This window comes from Protopterus annectens, chromosome 16.part0 (assembly GCF_019279795.1).
Source record: "Protopterus annectens isolate FY-2018-M chromosome 16.part0, PAN1.0, whole genome shotgun sequence".
Lineage (NCBI taxonomy): Eukaryota > Metazoa > Chordata > Ceratodontiformes > Protopteridae > Protopterus > Protopterus annectens.
The window spans coordinates 839,319,197-839,344,075 of record NC_056750.1 but is presented as its reverse complement, the minus strand read 5'-3'; the positions used below and the strand labels follow the sequence as shown (position 1 = coordinate 839,344,075).

At 43.9% G+C, this 24,879-nt stretch overlaps 1 protein-coding gene across 1 annotated transcript in view; it reads left to right on the top strand.

Moving 5' to 3' along the window:
• NUP214 (nucleoporin 214) overlaps positions 1–24,879 on the top strand; it is a 3,229,616-nt gene that overhangs the window by 3,164,540 nt on the left and 40,197 nt on the right. Inside the window, exon 37 of the mRNA XM_044058190.1 lies at positions 4,140–4,164. Coding sequence (XP_043914125.1) covers positions 4,140–4,164 — 25 coding nt within the window. The remainder of the gene's footprint in view (positions 1–4,139; positions 4,165–24,879) is intronic.

The window sequence follows — 24,879 nt, the reverse complement described above, 5'->3', positions numbered from 1 at the left end:
GCTCAGCACACCTAGTGTACAGTGAAGCAGCTGGATGTGCTCAGCACACCTAGTGTACAGTGAAGCAGCTGGATGTGCTCAGCACACCTAGTGTACAGTGAAGCAGCTGGATGTGCTCAGTACACCTAGTGTACAGTGAAGCAGCTGGATGTGCTCAGTACACCTAGTGTACAGTGAAGCAGCTGGATGTGCTCAGTACACCTAGTGTACAGTGAAGCAGCTGGATGTGCTCAGTACACCTAGTGTACAGTGAAGCAGCTGGATGTGCTCAGTACACCTAGTGTACAGTGAAGCAGCTGGATGTGCTCAGTACACCTAGTGTACAGTGAAGCAACTGGATATGCTCAGTACACCTAGTGTACAGTGAAGCAGCTGGATGTGCTCAGTACACCTAGTGTACAGTGAAGCAGCTGGATGTGCTCAGCACACCTAGTGTACAGTGAAGCAGCTGGATGTGCTCAGTATACCTAGTGTACAGTGAAGCAGCTGGATGTGCTCAGCACACCTAATGCACAGTGAAGCAGCTGGGTGTGCTCAGTACACCTAGTGTACAGTGAAGCAGCTGGATGTGCTCAGTACACCTAGTGTACAGTGAAGCAGCTGGATGTGCTCAGTACACCTAGTGTACAGTGAAGCAGCTGGATGTGCTCAGTACACCTAATGTACAGTGAAGCAGCTGGATGTGCTCAGTACACCTAGTGTACAGTGAAGCAGCTGGATGTGCTCAGTACACCTAGTGTACAGTGAAGCAGCTGGATGTGCTCAGTACACCTAGTGTACAGTGAAGCAGCTGGATGTGCTCAGTACACCTAGTGTACAGTGAAGCAGCTGGATGTGCTCAGTACACCTAGTGTACAGTGAAGCAGCTGGATGTGCTCAGTACACCTAGTGTACAGTGAAGCAACTGGATATGCTCAGTACACCTAGTGTACAGTGAAGCAGCTGGGTGTGCTCAGTACACCTAGTGTACAGTGAAGCAGCTGGATGTGCTCAGTACACCTAGTGTACAGTGAAGCAGCTGGATGGAGCTGATTTCACTTGGGTCATGGTGTAGAAATGATGTGTCCAGAAGTCTGATGTCAGTGGTTAATGTCATTGATCTTATTGCTGTACTGCAGAACTGATGCTTCACTCCAAAAATCTGTGTTTATGACATGTACCCCCATGCAGCAGTACTTTTCCTCAAAACGCTAAGATTCTCTTTGTTTTACTGTTTTTTTTTTAACCCTTATGTAAATTTCCATAATTAATGGCCACTGTGGTGCAGCGGTTAGCATTATCGCCTCACAGCAAGAGGTTCTCCCGTTCGATTTTCGGCTGCAGCTCCTTCTGTGTGGAGTCTGCATGTTCTCCCCGCGGTCGAGTGACATTTAATGACATGCAGGTAGGTGCAAGCGTGAATGGGTGTGCCTTCTGTGAAGGATGGGCGTCAGCCTGGCAACTCAGCACCGTAAAAATCCACTGCCAATCATTAGCAGACTGGATTTCCGCTGTTGCAACCCCTAACCGGGAAAAGCCGAAAGACAAGATGTAAATTTCCATAATTGGGAACAGTGACTTTCAGTCAGTTGAGCTAAATTTGTTAGAAATGGTATGTATTATTATACTCTTATCTGTTTACAATTGCGTTATTGTATACTTGTCTGTTTTTTATGTCTGGTCAATTTTTGAATCTGGACTGAGTCTGAAATTGCTCAGAAATTCAGTGCTCTACACCAGTAAGTAAATTCAGGTAAGTAAATAAAAGTTGTTTTGATGTATTCCATTGAAGTTTGTTTTGTCAGGGTTTACTGTTAATCATGGTTATGGTTATGCAGCCCATTTACTATTAGCAATATGTGAAATGATGCGTGTGTGTTTACTGCTGCTAATACTTTAAGGCGAGATGTGGGTTCTCCAAGATCACAGACAGCGGGGTAAAGGAATTTGCCCTTTTCACCACTTCTGTACATTCTTTGGGTTTGATGTACTTCAACTAGCAGGGGTTGTGGGAAGGTGGGGGGGGGGGTTCACCCTCCTATGCTGGGTACAGTGTTGCCCACCAGCAATAACAACTTTTTTTTAATTTAATTTAGTTGTGTTTTTGATGGATTGGCCTAGTAGGGTTCTGTTTAGTATAATTACATTTGCTATCTGCGGTGGGAGTGACGGATGCGTTAAAGGTGGAGGTGGGGTTACATCAAGGATCAGCTCTGAGCCCTTTCTTATTTGCAATGGTGATGGACAGGTTGATGGACGAGATCAGGCAGGAGTCCCCGTGGACTATGATGTTTGCAGATGACATTGTGATCTGTAGTGAGAGTAGGGAATAGGTGGAAGAGATCCTGGAGGGATGGAGATATGCTCTAGAGAGAAGAGGAGTGAAGGTCAGCAGGACTAAGACAGAATGTATGTGTGTGAATGAGAGGGAGGATAGAGAAATGGTGAGGATGCAAGGAGTAGAGGTGGCAAAGGTGGATGAGTTTAAATACTTGGGATCAGTAGTACAGAGTAACGGTGAGTGTGGAAGAGAGGTGAAGAAGAGAGTACAGGCAGAATGGAGTGGGTGGAGAAGAGTGTCAGGAGTGATTTGTGACAGATGAGTACCAGTAAGAGTGAAGGGGAAGGTCTACAAGAGGGTAGTGAGACCAGCTATGTTATATGGGTTGGAGACAGTGGCATTGACAAAGAGGCGAGTTTTAGCTGGAAGTGGCAGAGTTAAAGATGTTAAGATTTGCACTGGGTGTGACGAGGGTGGACAGGATTAGGAATAAGTATATTATAGGGTCAGCCCAGGTTGGAAGGTTTGGAGACAAAGCCAGCGAGGCAAGATTACGTTGGTTTGGACATGTGCTGAGTTTATTGGGAAAAAGATGCTAAGGATGAAGCTACCAGGTAACAGGAAAAGAGGAAGGCCTAAGATAAGGTTTATGGATGTGGTGAGAGAGGACATGCAGGTGGTTGGTGTGATTAGAGCAAGATTCAGAGGACAGGAAGAAATGGAAACAGATGATCCACTGTGACGACCCCTAACGGGAACAGCCGAAAGAAGATGATGACATTTGCTATATTCAATCAAGTGCACTTATTCAGCATTGACCCTTTAGGAAGCGTTTTGTTATGGCATGTTATATGAGATGCTTTATTGGTACTGTAGTAGCTTTATAAAATCCTAATAGAACATCATTGGTGGAATTTCTCCAAGCAAACCATGCATCTTCCTTGTTCTTTCACTTGTAATTCACTTCTTTTCCTTCACATTGAGTCTTGTTCCAGTTCATTGGTTGCTTCACACTCGTCTTTAGCTCCTATTATTTGAAATCCCTGTGAGCCCACATTATAGGAGCCGAGCTGCATGCCAAGGACAGCTCAAACCTGTTAATGGAATAATTTCAGAGATGAGCAGCAGTATTTTAATCTTTATTAGCTAGAAAAGTTTGGGGAAAGGCTTTGGTACCTGATGGCTTGACGCATTTAATTACTGGGTTAAAATTTGCAGGGCGTCCAAGTCCCCCTCTCGCATCAACACATTCCTTATATATTAATATACCAACTTCAAAATCACACTGCCATGGTAAAAGGGGAAACACCCTTGAAATAGTTAGCCTCAATGATACTGCACTGTTTCACTTATTTTGTACAGTCTCTAGTAGTTTTCTGTCATTAGCAGTGTAATGATTTTGAAAGTCATGGGGGATCTGTAGCCTGTTGCATAGCTGAAAGCCCATAACTATGTATTCCTTTACCTGACCACGACAACAATGGCTTTTAATAACACTTCACACTGCAGATTAGGCAGTCACATTTCAGCCTGTGGTGTTGTTTGCCCGAAGAAATGACAAGGTCCTCTGACCATGTGCAAGAGAAGCTTCTCCATTTTTTATTGAGAGTTATAACACAGATGAATTTTTTTATATCCATTTCATTTTAAACAATCTTACAAGGTCAGATTTTTGGTGTCTCTTAGTTTATTTAGTGATACCAGTGCAAGTATTCAAATGAAACTGTTTTAATCTTTTTAAACCTGTTCTTTAGCTGTTAAATTTATTTTGTGATACCAGTGCATTTGTTGTTCTCCAAACGAAGTACATTGAAATTGAAACATTATAGCCTTTTTAAATGTGTGCTCTTAATTTACTCTTACCTCTGTACTTTTGCAGGATTTGGATTTGCGTCATCTTCGCAGTAAGTATAATAGATTCTTAACCTACACAGATGAGATGTTTCAAGCATTTAGTGGTGATAACTATGTCATTTTAAATTAAGGCATGATTAAGACTTGGTGTCACAGGCTGTACTAATGCTTTTGTGGTTTTGCATAATTTTCTTTGTCAGTACTGAACCTGTGAGGAAGAACGCAGGTAATACATACGATAACCATGTAATTCTGAATTTTGTTGTACTGATCAGCTGAAACCTAACTCTATAACCAGTAGTTATTAGATGCTTCAAATTTCAAATGGTCAGTAACATTTTTTTCGGTGGTAATTGAAACCTAAGATTCTGTTTCTTTAAACTTTTCTTTATGGTATTTTAGAAGTTATGCAGACATTGTTTTCCATGCCTGTTTACTAAGACTAACTGTGAGTGATGTGTATATTTGCTTGGGAGTATGTCATTGTGTCGAAGCCACTTTCGCTGAATGCAGTTTAAGCAAAAATATTTATACAAAAACATATTCAGCTGTAGAGGTGTATTTAAATTCGGGGGGGGAGGGGTTCCAACAAGTCTTGTCCCCTTGCAAAGCTGATTTGCTCCGAGGTTTGCTGTGAGTGTTTTCAGCTAAACATTTTCTCTGAAAGTGCATTTAGCGAAAGTGTTGTTGATCTATCAGTGTAACCCAGTTGCATTATCGATTTAAAAATATTACATCTGCATTCAGAGAGTTGATATTTCTACAGTACTGTGCTGTCTCCTGTTTTCCATTAGCAGAACCAGTACTCATCAGTGTAGTGTTCGCTCCCTTTTCAGACCACATCACATAAAGCTTTCTAAGTGGATATTTTGAGAAAACCCTAGTTCATATTTGTCTCATTTTCACTTATCAAGTTGTGTATGTGCATGTGCGTATTATGTAGTTGCAGTACACTCTGAAATGCACACAAAGCATGTCAACAGATATTTATTGTGTCGGAGTTAGTTGAAAGCACTCCTCAAGTACCATAATTAACGAAGGGTGCAACACCAGGTGTTGCTTTTCCTTAGGGCATGCTGGGAGCATGTGTTAATGATGAAACGTTTGGATATAGCAAAGATTTTCATATTGGGATGAGTGTATGTATGTTAATGTTTGAAGGCTAGGCAAGGGGATAGGTTTTCTGTTGTGCATTTGATAGTGGCTTGTTTAGTGCTTCTGTTAAGTAAAGGGCTTTCAGGACAGTGATATGTAGGGTTAGGGGTAGGATAGGGTTAGCCCAAATAAGTCCAACCCTGTCACCCCTTTATTTTAGTCTGGTTACTATGTCCCAGTAGTAAAGTAACTTCATTTTCAGCAAAATAATTTTAATATATAAAATATGCATTCAGCACCTGCTTGGGTTCTCATAAACAAAGGAATTTAATCACCTTTTTGTAGCAGATGTTGACTGTCATCCTAACTAGGTTGTGACTATCCGTGTTAGAGTACACAGTACCATTTCATGTCTTTATTAAGTCAAAATCATTCATTTTTGCATTTTGTTTTTGTTGGTTAAGATAGCCACCTGAAAATGTTCTTAGAGTTCCAATATCTTGGTGTGAATGGAATGAGTCTGCTCAGTGTCTCACTGTCTGATTGTGTTTCCAAGCTAGACTACAGCAATTAGTGGTTCTTGCTTATTGGAAAGAAATGTTGGTTAGTTCTTCTTAGGTGTGGAATATTTTACAGTGAAAAGTATAATGTGGGATATTGTAGTATTGAAAAGTATCCTAGCCATGACAAGAAGAAAGTTGAGCAAACAGTCTTTTGCCACCACAACAGGCTTAGCAGTTTGCCTCAACCACAGGTGATTGATTCTGCTGTGTCCAAAACTGGATGTTCTTTGTGTTTCACTGTTGCACTTATCACCAGGGGTAGCCCTCAGTTGGCCCAAATACCAGAGGCTTAGTATTTCTGTGTCAGTTGCTGTTGCTCCAGGACTGACGTCACGTCATCAGTGGTATAAAATCAGGCAGCCGACGCCGTTACATCAGTCTTTCTTGCCGAGGAGCCCAAAGCAGTTCGCACGAGTGCCGGTCGGCCACTACCCGAGTTTCATTTCCGAATTGAAGTTGAAGTCTTCTAAAGCTAAGTACCCCATTGAGGATCCTTTTTTCTTGCTCTAACCGATGTCAGAAAAAGTTAACAATTGTCTCGCCTGTGGAAAGCAAATACCGTACAGAAATTTCCGTTCTTACTGCGTCACCTGTTTAGGCCCAGACCACAATGTCCCTTGCTGTCACTTTTGTGCTTTGTTCAATGCCGGAACTATACGTTGTCCAGCCCTTATTGTAGCTAAATAGTTTTGCTCTCGATTTCCGTATTCCAAAATGGCTTTGGTAAGCCATCCAACTATCAATCTTCCTGAAAAAACATAAGGATAAAGACAGTCCTCAGTGAGGCGCTTTCTCAGCCCCTGATGCCCACTTCTGTGGATTTGCAGGCCACTACCGAGACCCATTCGGAGTCCTGTATGCCGCGAGACTCTTCTTTGACTAAGGATCCTGCGGATGTCTCTACCTTGGATGGGTCTGGAGCCACTGAGCAGGCACCGGCTTCTGAGGAAGTTCTTTGCACTACCGATACTGGACACAAACCGACGACTAATTTAGCATCTTCAGTTCTTTCTAAAACTACTGTGTTTCTAAGGCCCAGGGTACAAACTACGCCTAAAAAAACGACAACCCAAGCTCAGGCACCTGCTTCCATGCCTCAATTTTAAATGCTTAAAATGGTGGAAGACCTTATCATGCTTGTTAGGGGAAGCCAGACTACCCCTTCCAAAAGAAAAAGAGACTTGTCCCCAGCAGTTTTATCTGACCAGGAGTCTGATGACTCTGAGGTTTCTCAATATGAAGACATGCACCCCCTATCTGCTTATGAGGATTCAGATGCAGAGGAATCCAGTCCTTCTGCCTCTCCTCCAGAGAATTTTTCATTTGGTGAAACCCTACATACTTTAAGGGAGCATTTCCAGTGGGAATGTCAGGGCCATCCTCAGTCCAAAAAGAGACTCGGGGAATTCTTAGATTTACCACAGCACAGACCTTTAGCCATTCCTCCTGTCTTGGATGTTGTGGATGATGTCTTTATGGAATCCAGTTTGACTCCTGACACCCTTCCTCCTGCTCACAGGAAACCTGACGGGTATTACAGAGTCCCTGACTCTCACAAATTTCTTTTCTACTGCTGACCCAGAGGTCATCTCCCAAGGACCTAAAGGAATAAAAGCAACCACAGCTAAGAATCCCACCCCTCGGACAGGGATTCCCGAGCTTTAGACAGATGGGGTAAAAAAAAAAGTGTACACCTCTGCAACTCCTGCCATTAAGGCACTAAATTGTCAGTTCCACTTGCTGAAATACCAGCGACATACCATGGAACTCCTCAAACAAAAAATATCTTCCTTTCCTGCTTGTGCAGAAAATAAAGTAATGCAGGAGCTTATGGATTCTGCGAGCCAAGTTACTAAACACACTTTGCAATGTGGCTTTGATACTCTAGAAGCATCTTGCAGGGCAGCAGTCACAGGTTCTGTACTTAGAAGACATGCTTGGCTTAAGGAACAGACCTTGCCAGACCATGTCAAATCAAAACTATTGGACGCATCATTGAACAAAGACAATTTGTTTGGCACCAGGGCAGAAGAGGTCTTAAAAAAAGATGGAAGAAAAAACTAAATCTATGCAGACAGATGTCTTACAGGTCCAGCCTCCGAGGTTCGGTAGGCATTGCCCCTCCAAGCACTGGTCCTTTCCAGCCCCCTCCAGGCCAGCTCAGACAAGACCTAGGGGAAGCAGACCCCCAGACAGCAGTCCCAGGGAATGCGAAGATCTAAGCAATAGAGTTCCTCCACTTCAAAAACAGGGAGTGTTAAGCCATCCCCTTATGGAAAGAACTCACAATGACTTTACACCTCCACCCCTTGTGCCCCTAGGAGGAAAACTCTCCTCCCATGCAAAAAAACTGAGCCTCTATTACCAGCGACCAATGGGTCCTCAGCATAGTGTCCCAGGGATACAAATTTTATTTCCACACTCTGCCAACCCCAAAAGGGTTCACAGATCTTCCTCCAAACCAGTGGGCAGAGGCCAAAAAACAAGTCCATTCCCTGCTCTCCATGAGGGCAATATAGCCTCTTCCTGCAGGCCAGATAGGCCAAGGTTTCTATTCCAGGCTTTTCCTGGTACCCAGAAAACAAGGGCACCTGTCGCCCAGTTCTCGATCTATCATCTAAACACCTTCCTGGTGATACCAAAATTCAAAATGCTCACCCTCCAGCAGCTTCTTCCTATGCTTTCCAAGGATGCTTGGTTAGTCGCCCTAGACCTAAGAGGCCTGTCTACACATCCCAATCAGGGATTCTTGCAGGAAATATCTACATTTCAGGGCTGGATCTATGCACTTTCAGTTCTCTGCGCTTCCCTTTGGCTTTTCCACTGCTCACAGAGTTTTCGCAAAATGTCTGGCTCCAGCCATTGCTTTTTGCAGACAAAGGAATATTCACATTTACCCCTACTTAGACTACTGCCTGATTCAGGCAGACAGCCAGGAAAAGTTGTTAACAGCACCTGACCTTTGTAAAGGACCTACTGACCTCCCTGGGGTATACTATAAACAAAAGGAAATCCAAACTAGTCCCTACTCAAAAAATTGTATTCCTGGGAGCAAGCCTGGACACAGCATCCTAGATGGCATTCCTTACTCCAGAAAAACAAACCTACCTGACAGGCTACTTCTATCAACTAGCCACTAGGACCCAGTTATCCGCAAGGAAAATCCTGCAAGCACTAGGGTTCATGGCTTCTTGCATTCTACTCATTCCATATGCCAGACTGCATATGAGGAAACTACAGTGGTACCTAAAAAGCCTTTGGTGTCAACACTCTTAAGACCTGGAAACTATCATACCTCTAACAGCCTAAGGAAAGATTTTTTTTTTTGGTGGGCAACAGCATGCAACCACAACAAGGATCTTCCCTTCTCACAACCCCACACTGCCCAGACCCTAACCACAGATGCATCAGATTATGCCTAGGGTGCACACCTGGATGGCAGGTGCATTCAGGGCCATTGGAGCATAAATCATATCCATCTGCACATCAACCTAAAAAAGATGCTAGCTGTTCAGCACTCTCTGACAGCTTTCAGACCCCTACTCTCCCTGGGACCTCTAGTGATCAAAACAGACAACACCAGAGTGATGTGGAACATCAACAAGCAGGGAGGAACTCAACCTTATCCTCTCTGCAGGCTCACCATGACCCTTTGGCACAGAGCTTCAGCCATGCAAATTCACCTGCTAGTACAATTCCTGCCAGGCTCCCAAAACTCACTGGCAGACAACTTAAGCAGAAACCTGCTAGACCCACACGAGTGGCAGCTAGACCACAGAATCTTCAACCTTGTAACCCAGAAATGGGGCAACCCGAAGGTGGACCTCTTTGCCTCCCACAACAATTACCAGCTCAGCAAATTTTGCACCAGGAAACCTCACAGCAAGGCCTGGAAAGTGGATGTTCTATCTTTCTAATGGGTAAACCTCTCGATCTATGCATTTTCCCCCCTCTACCACTAATTTCAAGGGTACTGCTAAAAATAAGGGAGGAAAAACCAAGGGCAATCTTGATTGCCCCAGACTGGCCATGCCAGCACTGGTACCCACTGCTGTGCAGCCTGTCACCCATGCCACCATGGCACCTACCTCAGATCCCAACACTCCTGACCCAGAAGAATGGAGAATTCATGCATCCACAATTGCAGACCCTGAACCTGGCAGCCTGACTTATTCCCTGACCTCTCCTCCAGCTGCCAGCCTAAGCAAACAAGTCCTAGATGTTGTACGTGAGGCCAGACGCCCCAGCACTAGAAAATCCTATGCTGACAAGTGTAAAAGGTTTTGCACCTGGATCCAGGCTAAAGGAACTGAAACAGCACAGCCCTCCGTACCTCTTATCCTGGATTACCTAGCAAACCTACTACACAGAGGCCTTTCCTTCTCTTCTGTTGAGATTCATGCCTCTGCCATCTCTGCTCATTACAGCACAGAACCACCTCTCTTCTCTCACCCTCTCATCAAACAGTTCCTAGGAGGGGCTAACAACTTAAGGCCACTCAGAAGAGCTCCTACCCCAGCTTGGGACCATAACTTTGTGTTGGAAAAGCTCACACGACCCCCCCCCCTTTGAGCCTGCAGCTTCAGCGCAGCCTTGCTTCTGGCCATCTCTTCAGCTAGAAGAGTTTTAGAGCTACAAGCACTCATGGCTGTAGAGCCCTTCATCATTTTCCATGCTGACAGGGTCTCCCTCAGGATTAACCCAATTTTCATGCCTAAAGTGTTGTCCAGTGTGGCTCTTAGCTAATCAATTCATTTGCCCACCTTTTTCCCTTACTCGCAAAACAAGGGGGAAAGAATTCTGTATTCTCTAGATGTGCACAGACAGCTTAGATTCTACTTGGATATGACTAAATGTTTTAGGAAAACTGACCAATTGCTAGTCAGCTTTGCAGCAGGGGCAGAGGGCAAGGCCATATCCAAACAAACAGTCTCCAAATGGATAGCACGCTGCATCCATTTCTGCTACAAACACCAGGAGAAACTGCCCCCTAAGGGGGTCAGAACGCATTCCACCAGGGCAGCGTCCACCTCTGCAGCTTTTCTCAGAGGGGTCCGTACCAGGGACATCCTGGAAGCTGCAACATGGACTTCTGTTCATACCTTTACCTTCACCAAGCATTACCACCTGTATATCTTCTCCAAATGTAGGGCAGGCTTTGCAACTGCAGTCTTGCAGGGCATCCTAGCCAGCCCCTAGTCTCCTTGACTGCCTCCACCCTTTTCTTCAGCTTTGGGAATCAACCCAAGTGTGATGACTGCAACAGTGAAACACAACAAACGTAGTACACTTGTGTACACTTACCATAAATGTAGATGTTCGAGTGTATTCACTGTTGCAGTCCTGGTTTCCCACCCTCCACCCCCGTATCTCTCTATCTCCCTCTTCCTCACTCCTTACAGGGAAATGTTGGTATTTACTTTCTACTAGTGGTGTTCTTCCACCATAACCTAGCTCCCTATTTGGGGGCTCCTGACATTTGGGGCAAGAAAAACTGATGTAATGGCGTTGGCTGCTTGATTTTATACCACTGACGACCTGACGTCAGTCCTGGAGCGACAGCAACTGATGCAGAAAAATTAAGCTTCTGGTATTCGAGCCGACTGAGGACTACCCCTGGCAGGATAACCCAAGTGTTATGACTGCAACAGTGAATACACTCGGACATCTACATTTATGGTAAGTGTACACTACTGTACTTTCCTCAGAACACTCGTCTTTTACTCTTGATCCTCTGATGTAACACCTACAGTCACTATGGACCAGAGGTTAGCCATGTCCTGTGCGGCTGTTGGGGTCCCCTCACTGGGCAAAGGGAGAAGCCAGTCTCTTCATTCCAGGGAGAGGGAACAGAGAAGGCTTCCCTGTTTAGTCAGAATGTTTCCATCCAAGGGAAAGTTGCTGCTGCCATTAACAACACTGTTGGCCCCATTTTCCCTGTCAAAAAGAAACAGAAAACTAAATGTGTTACTCCTCAAATTTCCCTAGACAGGGGTAGTTTACTAGATTTGACTCAGGGATTTTATTCAGTGTCTTGATCTTTCTTACAAAGTTCTTTCTGGTAAAAGAAAGAGGGATGCCTGTTTTCCTAAAGAGATAAAAGATTCAGAATCTGGATAGTAAGCTTGAAGAAGACAGATGCAGGGTTTTCTCCTCAATTTCTTATTCAGACTCGGAGGATAATCTGATCCTCCCTGTGGTTGCTTCTCTTTCTGTGAGACTGTTTCCAGCATGTGACCGTGTTTTCAGTGGGAAAACACTGAGGTTTCTCAGTCTGTCAGAAAATACTATGCACTGTTAAAGGAGGAATTTCCAGAATTCATCCATTCCTCCAGTTCTTTCAGCTCTGGGGGATGTTTGTGTCACTGCCTGTATTTTTCCTAAGAGTTAGCGTGCTGCCCCTAAAGTGGCGGTTAGGCTATATCAGGTTCCTCAGTCTTTTAAGTTTTTGTACACACTTCCCAGATGTGACCCAGCATCTGTAGCTTTAGTTAATCCAGCTGCTGCTAAACATTTAGTTAATTCTAACCTTCACTTTCCGACAATGATGGGATAAATATTGACTTCCAAGATGGCTGTACACTGATCAACAGCATAATTTCAGCTGTGCCAGTATGAAAAAAAAAACCTGAGAAATAAGAAGTAGTAATTCTGCCAGCATGGTAAAATTCATCTACTGGCTGTAAGTACTTTGCTTGGATGCCAGCAAAGAAGTAATTTTGAGAACCTGAAAAAAAATCTGTTTTCTTTTCTTTTTCTATTCCCCTCTCAGATGTAAAAAAAAAAAAAAAAAAACAACCTGTTATGCTTTCAGAAATCATTAACTTTTCACCCTTTAAATTTTATTTATTTTATTTTATTTTACATGTGTTGACCGGGATAGTCCGACTGAATACATGTCCAATTTCAGCGGAGGCCCAGAGAGAAAAGCTCCAGATAACACAGAACATAACAGATATGAGACCAACATACTTACAAAGCCCTCTAGTAGATACTCACAATATAGACAGTGTGTAATAGTATACAAAAACAACAGGTATTGTATAAAACTCTCTGCATTCTTTGATTGCTGTTATAAATTTGCTTCTCCTCATCCTAGTGTACAGTGAGTCATTTTCCACAAACACTATGCTGTCTCTAGTTTTTAATATTTTTCTCTACTACCGCAATATAATACAGGTATTGGCTTTTTTCTCAAGGTCCGGCTTGGATCATAACCTCGATGAGACTTTTCAGTGAATAAATTCTGCTGTCGAATACCAGTCCAGATGCTTATTTGTGTTTCCATAAAATTAGTATTCTTTTCCTTCCACTTTCTCTGGCAGAGCAGAAAAACTCAGTTTTTCTATGATCACTCTGTATTCTAACTGCCATTTTTGAAACCACTTTTCTTGAGAAATCTCATACTCTGTCAGCCTTCCCTTCATTTCAGCCTCTGATCTTTGCAGTTTTATCAGTTCATCTGAATTGCTAGTTAAAGCTTCTTCTAATTTTTCAGCCTTTTGTTATTTGAGTTGATGTACTCCTTCAGTGTTTTGTTTATTTGAATCAACTGTGAGTACATTAGTTTTATTTTTTCCTCTAGATTACTGGAAGCCATCTCTTGTACCAAAGCTGAAGCTTGAACTGCTTTTCGCTGAACAGTTGCAGGGTACTCCCCAGGGTTGCCAGACATCCCTATCTGAGTGGGACTGTCCCGGGATCAGCAGCACTGCCGGTTAAAATCCCAGCGAAATAGCCTCCTCTGTTTTCTTTTCTTTTTTTTTTTTTTTTTTTTTTGATTGACCCATATGCCGGTATGTACCCGCGGTAGTGGTGCTGCAGTAGCGTTGTCACCTCACAGCAAGATGTTGTCGCATTCGATTCTCAGCTAGAGCGTCTTCTGTGTGGAGGCATGCGTGAATGGGCATGCCTTCGTTGAAGGTTGTGCGTCAGGGCTGGTAACTCGGCATGTAAAAATCCACTACCAAACAGCAGACCGGAGTTCCGCTGTGGCGACCTCTGACCGGGATAAGCCGAAAGACGCAACAACCCATATGCCGGTATACGAGCCAAACAAAAAATCGCAAAGCAGAGTCACTTCTGTTTAATGCGGAATTGCCTGATGTTCTGCATTGAACAGAAGAGGCTCCATTGTGTGATTTTTTTTTGATTGGCTTGTATACAGGCCAATCAAAAATTGCAAACTGGAGCTACTGCGGGAACTGCCTGATGTTCCCCATTAAAGACCTTTTTTTTTTTGGTCTTCACTTAGCGTGAAGGACCTTTTTTTTTTTTTTTGGGTCCCTACCTGTCACTTTACAAATCTGGCAATTTCCCTAACAAGTGTATTCTCTTCAATTTTTCTAGGTGGTTTTCTTTCAGGTTGTCTGAATTTATTCTTTGCTGGCATCCAGGCAGTGTACTTTTAGACTGTAACTGAATTGTACCAAGAAAGACAGCTTCACTGTCTCCCTTTTCTTAGTTTGTTTTCACACTGGGAGACCTGAAGCTAAGCTGATCAGTGCGCAGCCACCTTGGAAATCTCTGCTCTTCTTGGATTTTGTTGTTTTATGTATGAAGAGATGAGTCTGAAGTATTACATTTTGATAAGATACAGTAGACCCATGTAAGAAAATGTGGGTGTGTGTGTTTATATGTATGTATGTGTAGATATATGGTTGTATATTGACTGGTCTGCACGTCACTTGGTTGAGGTACAAGACAATGACCAAAACATCTCAAACAATCACATCTCTAATACAGCACATCACCACATAGTACATTGAAAAAGGAAACTCGTTTTCTGATGCACTACCCAAAACTTGACATCATTCACACCCGGCAATATCTCCATACGGTAAACGAGATGTTTGACCAAAAAACACTGCACTTCTGCCTATCAGTCAATCTAAATGTCACAGTGGTGCAGCGGTTAACGATGTTGCCTCACAGCAAGGGGTCCTCTAGTTCGATTCTCTACTGGAGTCCCTTCTGTGCGGAGTCTGCATGTCCTCCCTGCATTCTTGTGGGTTTCCTCTGGGTGCTCCATGTTCCTCCCACGTCACAAAGACATGCATCTGGAGCGTTTCTTCCCGGGCCTGCACTGAAAATGTTCCAGTTCCAAGTCGGACTTTCCTGGTAAACAAATGTTCAATAAATAATAAATAAATAAACCCATACATACATACACACACATTCATCTTGTTAGCCCTCATCTGTAACCTAAACTGCTTTTGGCCTTTTAGTAGGTTCCAGCAGTGAAAATCAACAAAACCAATTACAAACCAATAAAACTAGCCACGCTAGATCCAGCAGTTGTCTCTGAAGATCTTTAAGTATTATACAGTTGTGCAATAACTGTGATGTTATCTTCCTGTGATTCTGACTTTCAGGGCTAAAAGGATGTTACCCTTATTTCATCCAAATGAACACAGTAGACCCAGCTGATATTTTAAAAAAAGCCTTTATTTTCAAATAGATGAGTGGTTTCCTCTTTTAATGACATCATGTTTTATTAACATTTTAGTTCCACAGCACATTTACTTGTACAAAGTTTTTTGTGCAGGTGTTGGGACTGCATTCAGTTGTGCAGCATCTGTTGTTGATTCTTATTGGTTGGTAGTCCTCCAGTTTGATAGGTTGGAATTTCAGATTTAGGTAGCCAGTTAGCCAGTGGATATCCCCCAAATCAGAATTAGTGCATTAAATTTCACCTGATTGGCATGCATGGGTGTGATTTGCAATGCCAACCTTAAATCATAAATGGAGAGATTGGGAACCTCAAGTCGCTGGACCACCCACAGTTCGGCTTCGTCAAGGGCAGATCATGCCTCCTGAACCTGGTGGATTCTTTGAGACAGTTACTCAAGCTATAGATCGGGGAAAGGAGGTACACACGGGTTACCTTGACCTTGCTAAAGCATTTGACACCATTCCCCATTCGGGTATTATTGATAAGCAAACCAGCCTGGGCATAAACCCTTACGTCACAAGATGGATCGCAAACTGGCTGTCAGACAGATCCCATAAAGTAAGAGTAGCGGGATCTATGTCCGAATCCAGACCAGTAACGAGTGGTGTGCCTCAGGCCTCTGTCCTGGGGCCCCTCCTGCTTGGCATTTACTTCTCAGAAGTACAGGCAAACACGGAAGGGCTGTGGCTGACTAAGTTTGCGGACAACTGCAAACTGGGTGCTATAATAGAGTCTCCGGCCAACATAGAGATCCTCCAGAAGGGCCTAAATGAGACTGATGCATGGTGTCAAAGCCATGGTCTCAAGCTAAATGCAAAAAAATGCATAGTAATCCCCTTTGGAAAAAACAGAGTACCAGCAAACTACAACATAGGAGGTAATCCCCTGAAATCTGAAGAAGAAATAAGGGATCTAGGGACCCAAGTAGATGGTCAGCTTTTCTTTGATAACCATGTTGCCAAAGTCGTTAGAAAATCCTTCTGTGACCCATCTGATCACGAAAGGGTTCGCATCAAGATCTAAGGATGTAATGGTGCCTCTCTACTCTTCCCTCATCAGACCCATTATTGAGTACAATGCACCAATTGGAATGTACCTGGCTAGACATCTCCAGCAGCTGGAGAGACCACAGAGGTACCTAACCAAGAGGATTTACTGGCCTGAAAGAGTTGCCCTGTGCAGCACGATTGAAAAAGCTAAGACTGTTCTCTGTTGCATACCGCTTTCTCAGAGGTGATCTCTGTCTAACATACAGAGCCATGTCCAACCCAGAATTGTTGAACAGATGCTCCATCTTAGCAAAACCAAATCTACTTGAGCTACACGCTGTAGGGATATAAACCTCAACACAACAATGAATAGAACATGCTGGAGGGATAGATTCCCTTCGCAGAGACTTCCCTTACTATGGAACAGGGTCCTGATCTACATAACACAGAGCCCCTCACTATCACTCTTCAAGAGGAACCTTGATGAGTGGATGGGTAACAGAAAGTTCACACCGGGGATCACACCAACAGCACTACTAGATAGGGTCCAAGGGTACTAGCTGCTAGTACAAGGGTCTAGGGAACTACTAAAGGGGCGGTGAATACCACACAACGTGGCTGGGCTAATATACACCTTCGAGCAGATAGCCGAGTACCAATCTATGAACCTATAAGTGCAATCCTCCTCTTGTAAAAGAAAATTCACCATGTAACACAGAGAAGCAGGTCAAAAACAGGAAAGAAAAATATAAGTACTGGCATCAAGTCAGCCTTGTAAAAGTTTTTTTTTTCTTGGAACTTGACTAAAACCAACATATTCCATTTTTAAAGTAAACTGAAGATAATATACAGAGCTCTGCCTTGATGTTACCCTCATTTCTTCCCTGTGGATGTTATGTCAAACTGGTAGGGAGCAGGTAACTTTGTAGCTTGAGAATGTATTGAATTTCAGCAAATACGTGATGCTTCTTTGCTCTTTCTCCCAGGCATTGAGTTTCATCAAATGTAGCAGTGTTTATGGCCAAGTTCCTTGGGTATTACAGCAAAAGCACCTTAGATCTCAGTTTGTAAGGAATTATGTGGGTGAATGTTCGTAAGTTGTAAGGTTGGTGACCACAATCCTTGCATTCCTTCTTTGCTGTCCTGCTGGAAGCTCTTGTGGTCCAATTCTTTCGGTGTAAAACATGTCAAATAGAGTAGACCATGAGTTTGATTTGCCAGTGGAGGTTTTTTTTCTGGTATAGCATTCAGATGGTTTCCTAGCAGGGAGACCTTCACTCTGTTTAATATCCTGCACAGGCTGCATGATCCTTCTCCTTTAGGGGTCTGTAGTTTAACATCCTGCACAGGTTGCATGATCCTTCTCCTTTAGGGGTCTGTAGTTTAATATCCTGCACAGGATGCATGAGCCTTCTCCTTTAGGGGTCTGTAGTTTAATATCCTGCACAGGCTGCATGATCCTTCTCCTTTAGGGGTCTGTAGTTTAATATCCTGCACAGGTTGCATGATCCTTCCCCTTTAGGGGTCTGTAGTTTAATATCCTGCACAGGCTGCATGATCCTTCTCCTTTAGGGGTCTGTAGATTAATATCCTGCACAGACTGCATGATCCTTCCCCTTTAGGGGTCTGTAGTTTAATATCCTGCACAGGCTGCATGATCCTTCTCCTTTAGGGGTCTGTAGTTTAATATCCTGCACAGGCTGCATGATCCTTCTCCTTTAGGGGTCTGTAGTTTAATATCCTGCACAGGTTGCATGATCCTTCCCCTTTAGGGGTCTGTAGTTTAATATCATGCACAGGCTGCATGATCCTTCTCCTTTAGGGGTCTGTAGTTTAATATCCTGCACAGGCTGCATGATCCTTCTCCTTTAGGGGTCTGTAGTTCAATATCCTGCACAGGCTGCATGATCCTTCTCCTTTAGGGGTCTGTAGTTTAATATCCTGCACAGGCTGCATGATCCTTCTCCTTTAGGGGTCTGTAGTTTAATATCCTGCACAGGCTGCATGATCCTTCCCCTTTAGGGGTCTGTAGTTTAATATCCTGCACAGGCTGCATGATCCTTCTCCTTTAGGGGTCTGTAGTTTAATATCCTGCACAGGCTGCATGATCCTTCTCCTTTAGGGGTCTGTAGTTTAATATCCTGCACAAGTTTCATGATCCTTCTCCTTTAGGGGTCTGTAGTTTAATATCCTGCACAGGCTGCATGATCCTTCTCCTTTAGGGGTCTGTAGTTTAATATCTTGCACAGGCTGCATGATCCTTCCCCTTTAGGGGTCTTTAGTTTAATATCCTGCACAGGCTGCATGATCCTTCTCCTTTAGGGGTCTGTAGTTTAATATCCTGCACAGGCTACATGATCCTTCCCCTTTAGGGGTCTGTAGTTTAATATCCTGCACAGGCTGCATGATCCTTCTCCTTTAGGGGTCTGTAGTTTAATATCCTGCACAGGCTGAATGATCCTTCTCCTTTAGGGGTCTGTAGTTTAATATCCTGCACAGGTTGCATGATCCTTCTCCTTTAGGGGTCTGTAGTTTAATATCCTGCACAGGCTGCATGATCCTTCCCCTTTAGGGGTCTGTAGTTTAATATCCTGCACAGGCTGCATGATCCTTCTCCTTTAGGGGTCTGTAGTTTAATATCCTGCACAGGCTGCATGATCCTTCTCCTTTAGGGGTCTGTAGTTTAATAACCTGCACAGGCTGCATGATCCTTCTCCTTTAGGGGTCTGTAGTTTAATATCCTGCACAGGCTGCATGATCCTTCTCCTTTAGGGGTCTGTAGTTTAATATCCTGCACAGGTTGCAAGATCCTTCTCATTTAGGGGTCTGTAGTTCAATATCCTGCACAGGCTGCATGATCCTTCCCCTTTAGGGGTCTGTAGTTTAATATCCTGCACAGGCTGCATGATCCTTCCCCTTTAGGGGTCTGTAGTTTAATGTCCTGCACAGGCTGCATGATCCTTCTCCTTTAGGGGTCTGTAGTTTAATGTCCTGCACAGGCTGCATGATCCTTCTCCTTTAGGGGTCTGTAGTTTAATATCCTGCACAGGCTGCATGATCCTTCCCCTTTAGGGGTCTGTAGTTTAATGTCCTGCACAGGCTGCATGATCCTTCCCCTTTAGGGGTCTGTAGTTTAATGTCCTGCACAGGCTGCATGATCCTTCCCCTTTAGGGGTCTGTAGTTTAATATCCTGCACAGGCTGCATGATCCTTCTCCTTTAGGGGTCTGTAGTTTAATATCCTGCACAGGCTGCATGATCCTTCTCCTTTAGGGGTCCTTGTTTTTTCCTATGTTAACCACTTTACGTGCTGTACATTGGGCTGTACACACTATTTCACATTTCACTTTTAGCAGTTGTCTCTGAATATGTGCAAGTATTTTGCAAGTGTGTGTGTGTGTGTGTGTGTACATATACATATACATATACTCATACCCTTTTGGCCTTTGTATGTAGGATCTGAGAAAGACCAAGTTAAAAGAACATTTTTTAATTATAATACTAGGTCTGAACATAATTTAACTATGATTGTTAATTTATTCACTTAGATTACATTAGTAAGCATTTAGGCATTCATATTTATAATTTGTAGCATATTCCTAAAAGGCTATTGATAGGTTGACGTTTACTCTGTTTGTTCATATCTTTATTTTTATGTATGAAGTATGAAACCAAATGAGCTTGGTTGCTGCATATGTTGGACTTGTGCAGACAAATTTGACACTGAAGAAGCAGAGGCCATCAGGAGTCTTAAATATTCCTTGAGGAGAGAAGAATGAATATAGCTCTCCAGCTGATTGGATTGTCATTTGTTATGACAAATGCACCAAGACATTAGACATTTTATCAGAAGTCCTTTCCCTAGGGCTGCTGCATATTTTAAACTGCACCAGCAGTTTGGGCACATTGACCATACTTTGTTTAAGTTAGATGCCCAGTTTAAAGTTGGCACAATGGTGGTGCAGGAGATCCTCGCCTAGATGTTCATCGTGCATACAGCTGCAGTCATAACAGATGGGTTCTCCTGCAGTCAGGCGGGTCCTCGGTCGGCCGAATTCCAAAGTCTAGGTCCGGCGTCGGATGTTGTCGCTTCTTCCCTGACGTCAGTGTGACAGGGGTATAAAAGAACCAGCCGACGCCATTTTCTTCAGTCTTTCTTGCCGCGCGGTGCCTGAAGCAGAAGCGGTTCGCAAGTGCCAGTCGGCCAGCTCCTGAGATTACGAATATTTTTCAAACGAAGTCTTCTTGAAAGCTAAGTACCCCGTTGGGGAAACTTTTCTTGCCTCAGACCGATGTCAGGCAAAGTTAATAATTGCATTTCATGTGGGAAGCAAATACCGCATAAGGATTTTCATTCCCTCTGCATTCTTTGCTTAGGCCCAGACCACGATGTCTCGGCCTGTCGTTTTTGTGCTACATTCAACAGACGCACTATTAAGCATCGGGCGGAGTTCGCCCAACACTATTTTGGCAAAAAGTTTAATTACATTATGTCGTCGGATACTCTGACTCCAGTTTTGAGTAAAAGACGCAAAGATAAGGACCGACATACGAGGTCCGCGACTTCTACCGACACCACGCCAAAGCCGACTACAGGTGGTCTGGTTCTCAGCGAGGCGCCTACGCAGCCCCTGACTACCGATGACACTTCATTGCCGGTGTCTTCTGTGCCCGAGGTCGCAGGCTCTTCGGCCCACACCCCGACTACAGATACCGAAGCCACTCTTGGCGGTGAAACTCAGAGTTTAGACAGGCCTGCCACCTCTCAATGTGTCTTCAGGCCTTCCTCTTCTTTTTCCATCAAGGCTTTCACTAAGTCTAAAGCAGTCATGCATACTAAAAGACAAGCTCCACAGGGCCCCCTCTCAAGGCCCCATGCCTAAAAAGCAGATGCTCAAAATGGCTGAGGATTTGATTACACTTATCAGGGGTTCTCAAACCCCCCCCCCCCACTGACAAAAGGCCCAGAGTGGAGGAAGAATCCCCTTCCTCGGACCAGGCCTCCATTATTTCAGTACATTCTGAAGACCAGGAACATTCATACTCCCCTTTTGAAGATTCTGATGCAGAGGAGTCCATTCCCTCTGTCTCCCCCCCTGAGGATTACTCTTTTGGGGAAACCTTACATACCTTGAGGGAACACTTCCACTGGGAAGGCCAAGAGTACTTGGACTCCAAGAAAAGGCTTAGGGATTTCCTCTTGCTCCCTCAGCACAGGCCTCTGGCTATACCTCCTGTCTTAGACATACTAGATGACGTGTATTCGGAGGCCTGCCTTAACCCAGATTCTTTACCTCCAGCTCCAGTCAAGCCTGACAGGTATTACCGGGTTCCTGATTCACACCAATTACTATACAAAAGCCATGCGGCTGACCCAGAAACTATTTCACAGGGTCCCAAGGGAATTAAGGCCTCCACTGCTAAAAATCCATTATCGTCAGAGAGAGATTCCAGAGCTTTAGAAAGGTGGGGGGAAAAGGTATACACCTCGGCCACCTTAACCATGAGGGCATTAAACTGTCAGTTCCATATGTTAAAGTATTAACAGTTTCTGTTATCACAGTTGAAAAGCAAAATGTCACAACCTGAACAACCAGACTTGAAGGAGTTGCAGGATTTGTTACATAGTGCAGAGCAAGTGGGTAAACATACCTTGCAATGTGGTTTTGATGCTTTAGAGGCCTCATGTAGAGCTGCTGTTACAGGATCAGTCATACATAGACATGCTTGGCTCAAAGAGCAAACCTTACCAGATCATGTCAAAGCTAAATTACTAGATGCACCTCTGCAAAAAGATGTATTGTTTGGTGTTAAAGCTGAGGAGGTATTAAAGAAAATGCAGGAAAAGGCAAAATCAATGCAAACAGTGAAAGATTTCCTACAGGTACAACCTCCACGTTTCAGTAGAAATTGGCCTTCAAAAAATTGGTCCTTTCCAGCCTTGAACAGACCCCAAAGAGGTAGATACAGGCGCCCGAGGGGTAGAGGGCAATCTCAAGGATCGTTTAGAGGCAGACAATGGCAAGCACCTACACAAAGAGGTGGTGAGGATAGTTCACAGCCATTCAGAAAGCAGAACCAATGCACAGCCATTCAGAAAGCAGAACCAATGACTTTCCCCTTTGCATGCCAAGCAAGGCTCAAATGGCAGCACCTTTAGGCAGAAAACTGGCATTATTTTTGAAAAATTGGCATATTGTCACAAAAGACAAATGGATCCTGGACATTATAGACAGAGGCTACATATTCCACTTTCACACCCTTCCAAAAATGAAAGGCATGCCAAACCTGCCACACAATCAAAGGGCAGAGGCACAAAAACAAATTTCAGATCTCATGGACATGAAAGCTATTCAAGAGGTACCTGCACAAGAACAGGGTCAAGGTTTTTATTCCGGACTATTCCTGGTACCAAGGAAGGGCAAAGATTGCAGACCTATTTTGGACCTATCCATCCTAAACACGTTTTTACTCGTGCCAAAATTCAAGATGCTCACATTGCAGCAACTTCTTCCCATGCTGGGCAAGGAGTCTTGGCTGGTAACATTGGACCTCAAGGAGGCATACCTGCATGTCCCAATCAGACAAGATTGCAGAAGATACCTCAGATTTCTTGCAGGTTCAACACATTATCAATTCTCTGCATTGCCCTTTGGCTTATCTACTGAGCCCAGAGTGTTCACGAAATGCCTGGCATCAGTAATTGCCTACTGCAGACTTCAAGGGATACAAATATACCCATATTTGGACGACTGCCTGATCCAAGCGGACAGCAAGCACACACTTCTGAAACATCTGGCATTTGTAATAATGTTGAATTCTCTGGGATACACAGTCAACAAAAAGAAATCAAGGCTAATACCCTTTCAAACAATAATTTTCCTGGGTGCCAGCTTGGATACAAACACCCAGATGACCTGCCTCACGCCAGAGAAACAAGGGCAACTAACTCAATTCTTCAGAAAACTGGCAACTTTCACCAAGCTGACTGCAAGGAAAATCCTGCAGGCTCTGGGATTCATGGCATCTTGCATCCTACTAATCCCATGTGCAAAGCTGCATATGAGGAAATTTCAATGGTACCTAAAAACCTATGGTCTCAGCACAGCCACAGTTTGGAAACAATAATACCACTGATTCCATGTCTTCAAAAGGAATTTCTGTGGTGGGCTCAAGCATGCCAAAGAAACACAGGTCTCCCATTCTGCAAGCCTCAAGCAAATCAGGTCATCACAACAGACGCCTCGGACTACGCCTGGGGGGCGTACATGACAGATCGGTGCATTCAGGGCAAATGGTCCCAAAAAGAAAAGCACCTACACATCAATCAAAAGGAAATGCTAGCAGTAATAAATGCTATTATAGCTTTCAAAGACCTACTGCATCCAGGCCAGCTATTGATAAGGACAGACAACACCACAGTAATGTGGTACATAAACAGACAGGGAGGAACCCATTCATACCCCCTATGCAGGCTAGCCATGTCTCTTTGGAACATGGCTCTGGAATTACAAATCGAACTTCAAGCACAGTACCTGCCAGGCAAGGAAAACACGCTGACAGACAACCTAAGCAGAAATATGACAGATCCACACGAATGGAAGTTGCATCCTCAAGTTTTTACAAAGATAATTCAAGCATGGGGAAGGCCAGACATAGATCTCTTTGCCTCCCACAGAAATTACCAATTGGCAAAATTCTGCTCAAAGACCTTTCATCCACAGTCCTGGAAAGTGGACGCACTCTCTTTCAGTTGGACAACAATGACAGTTTATGCCTTACCACCTCTTCCTCTGCTGCCCAATGTTCTACTAAAAACCAGAGCAGACAGACCAAAGATGATTCTCATTGCTCCAGACTGGCCAAGACAACACTGGTACCCACTCCTGAGGAGCCTGATGCATTCCCCACCATTGATCCTGCCTCTTATGCCTCTTCTACTGACTCAGCACAACTTCAAAACTCTTCACAGTCAGCTGAAAATACTCAATCTAGCCGCATGGAAGATTCCTTAAAATCACAACAGACCCTACTCTCCAAGGAGGTGCAGGATGTCATTTTGGAGGCCAGAAGACCTTCTACTAGAAAAGCCTACTCCGCAAAATGGAAACGGTTTTGTGCCTGGAATGAGAAAAAGGGTCAGAATCCTGGAATACTGAATTTACTTCAAATATTACAGTACCTAGCTGAGATGCTAAGCAGTGGACTTTCATTCTCCTCCATCAAAATCCATGCCTCAGCCATTTCTGCAGAATACAACACTGATCCTCCCTTATTCTCTCACCCCCTCTTAAGACAGTTCCTCAGAGGGGCTAAGAATATAAAACCCCCAAGGAAACAACCAGTACCTGCTTGGGACCTCAATTTCATTCTAGAAAAACTGACCTTGCCTCCTTTTGAGTTAGCTGCTTCAACAGAACTGCAATATTTGTCCTGGAAAACAGCCTTCCTGCTGGCTATCACCTCAGCTCGCAGGGTTTCGGAACTACAAGCCCTCATGGCTGTGCAGCCTTTCATCATCTTCCATCAGGACAGAGTTTCCTTACGAACCAATCCTTCCTTTATGCCAAAGGTGTAGTATCCAGGGTAGCCTTGAATCAGGCTATCCACTTACCTACCTTTTACCCTAATCCTCAAAACAAAGGGGAGAGACTACTACATTCCT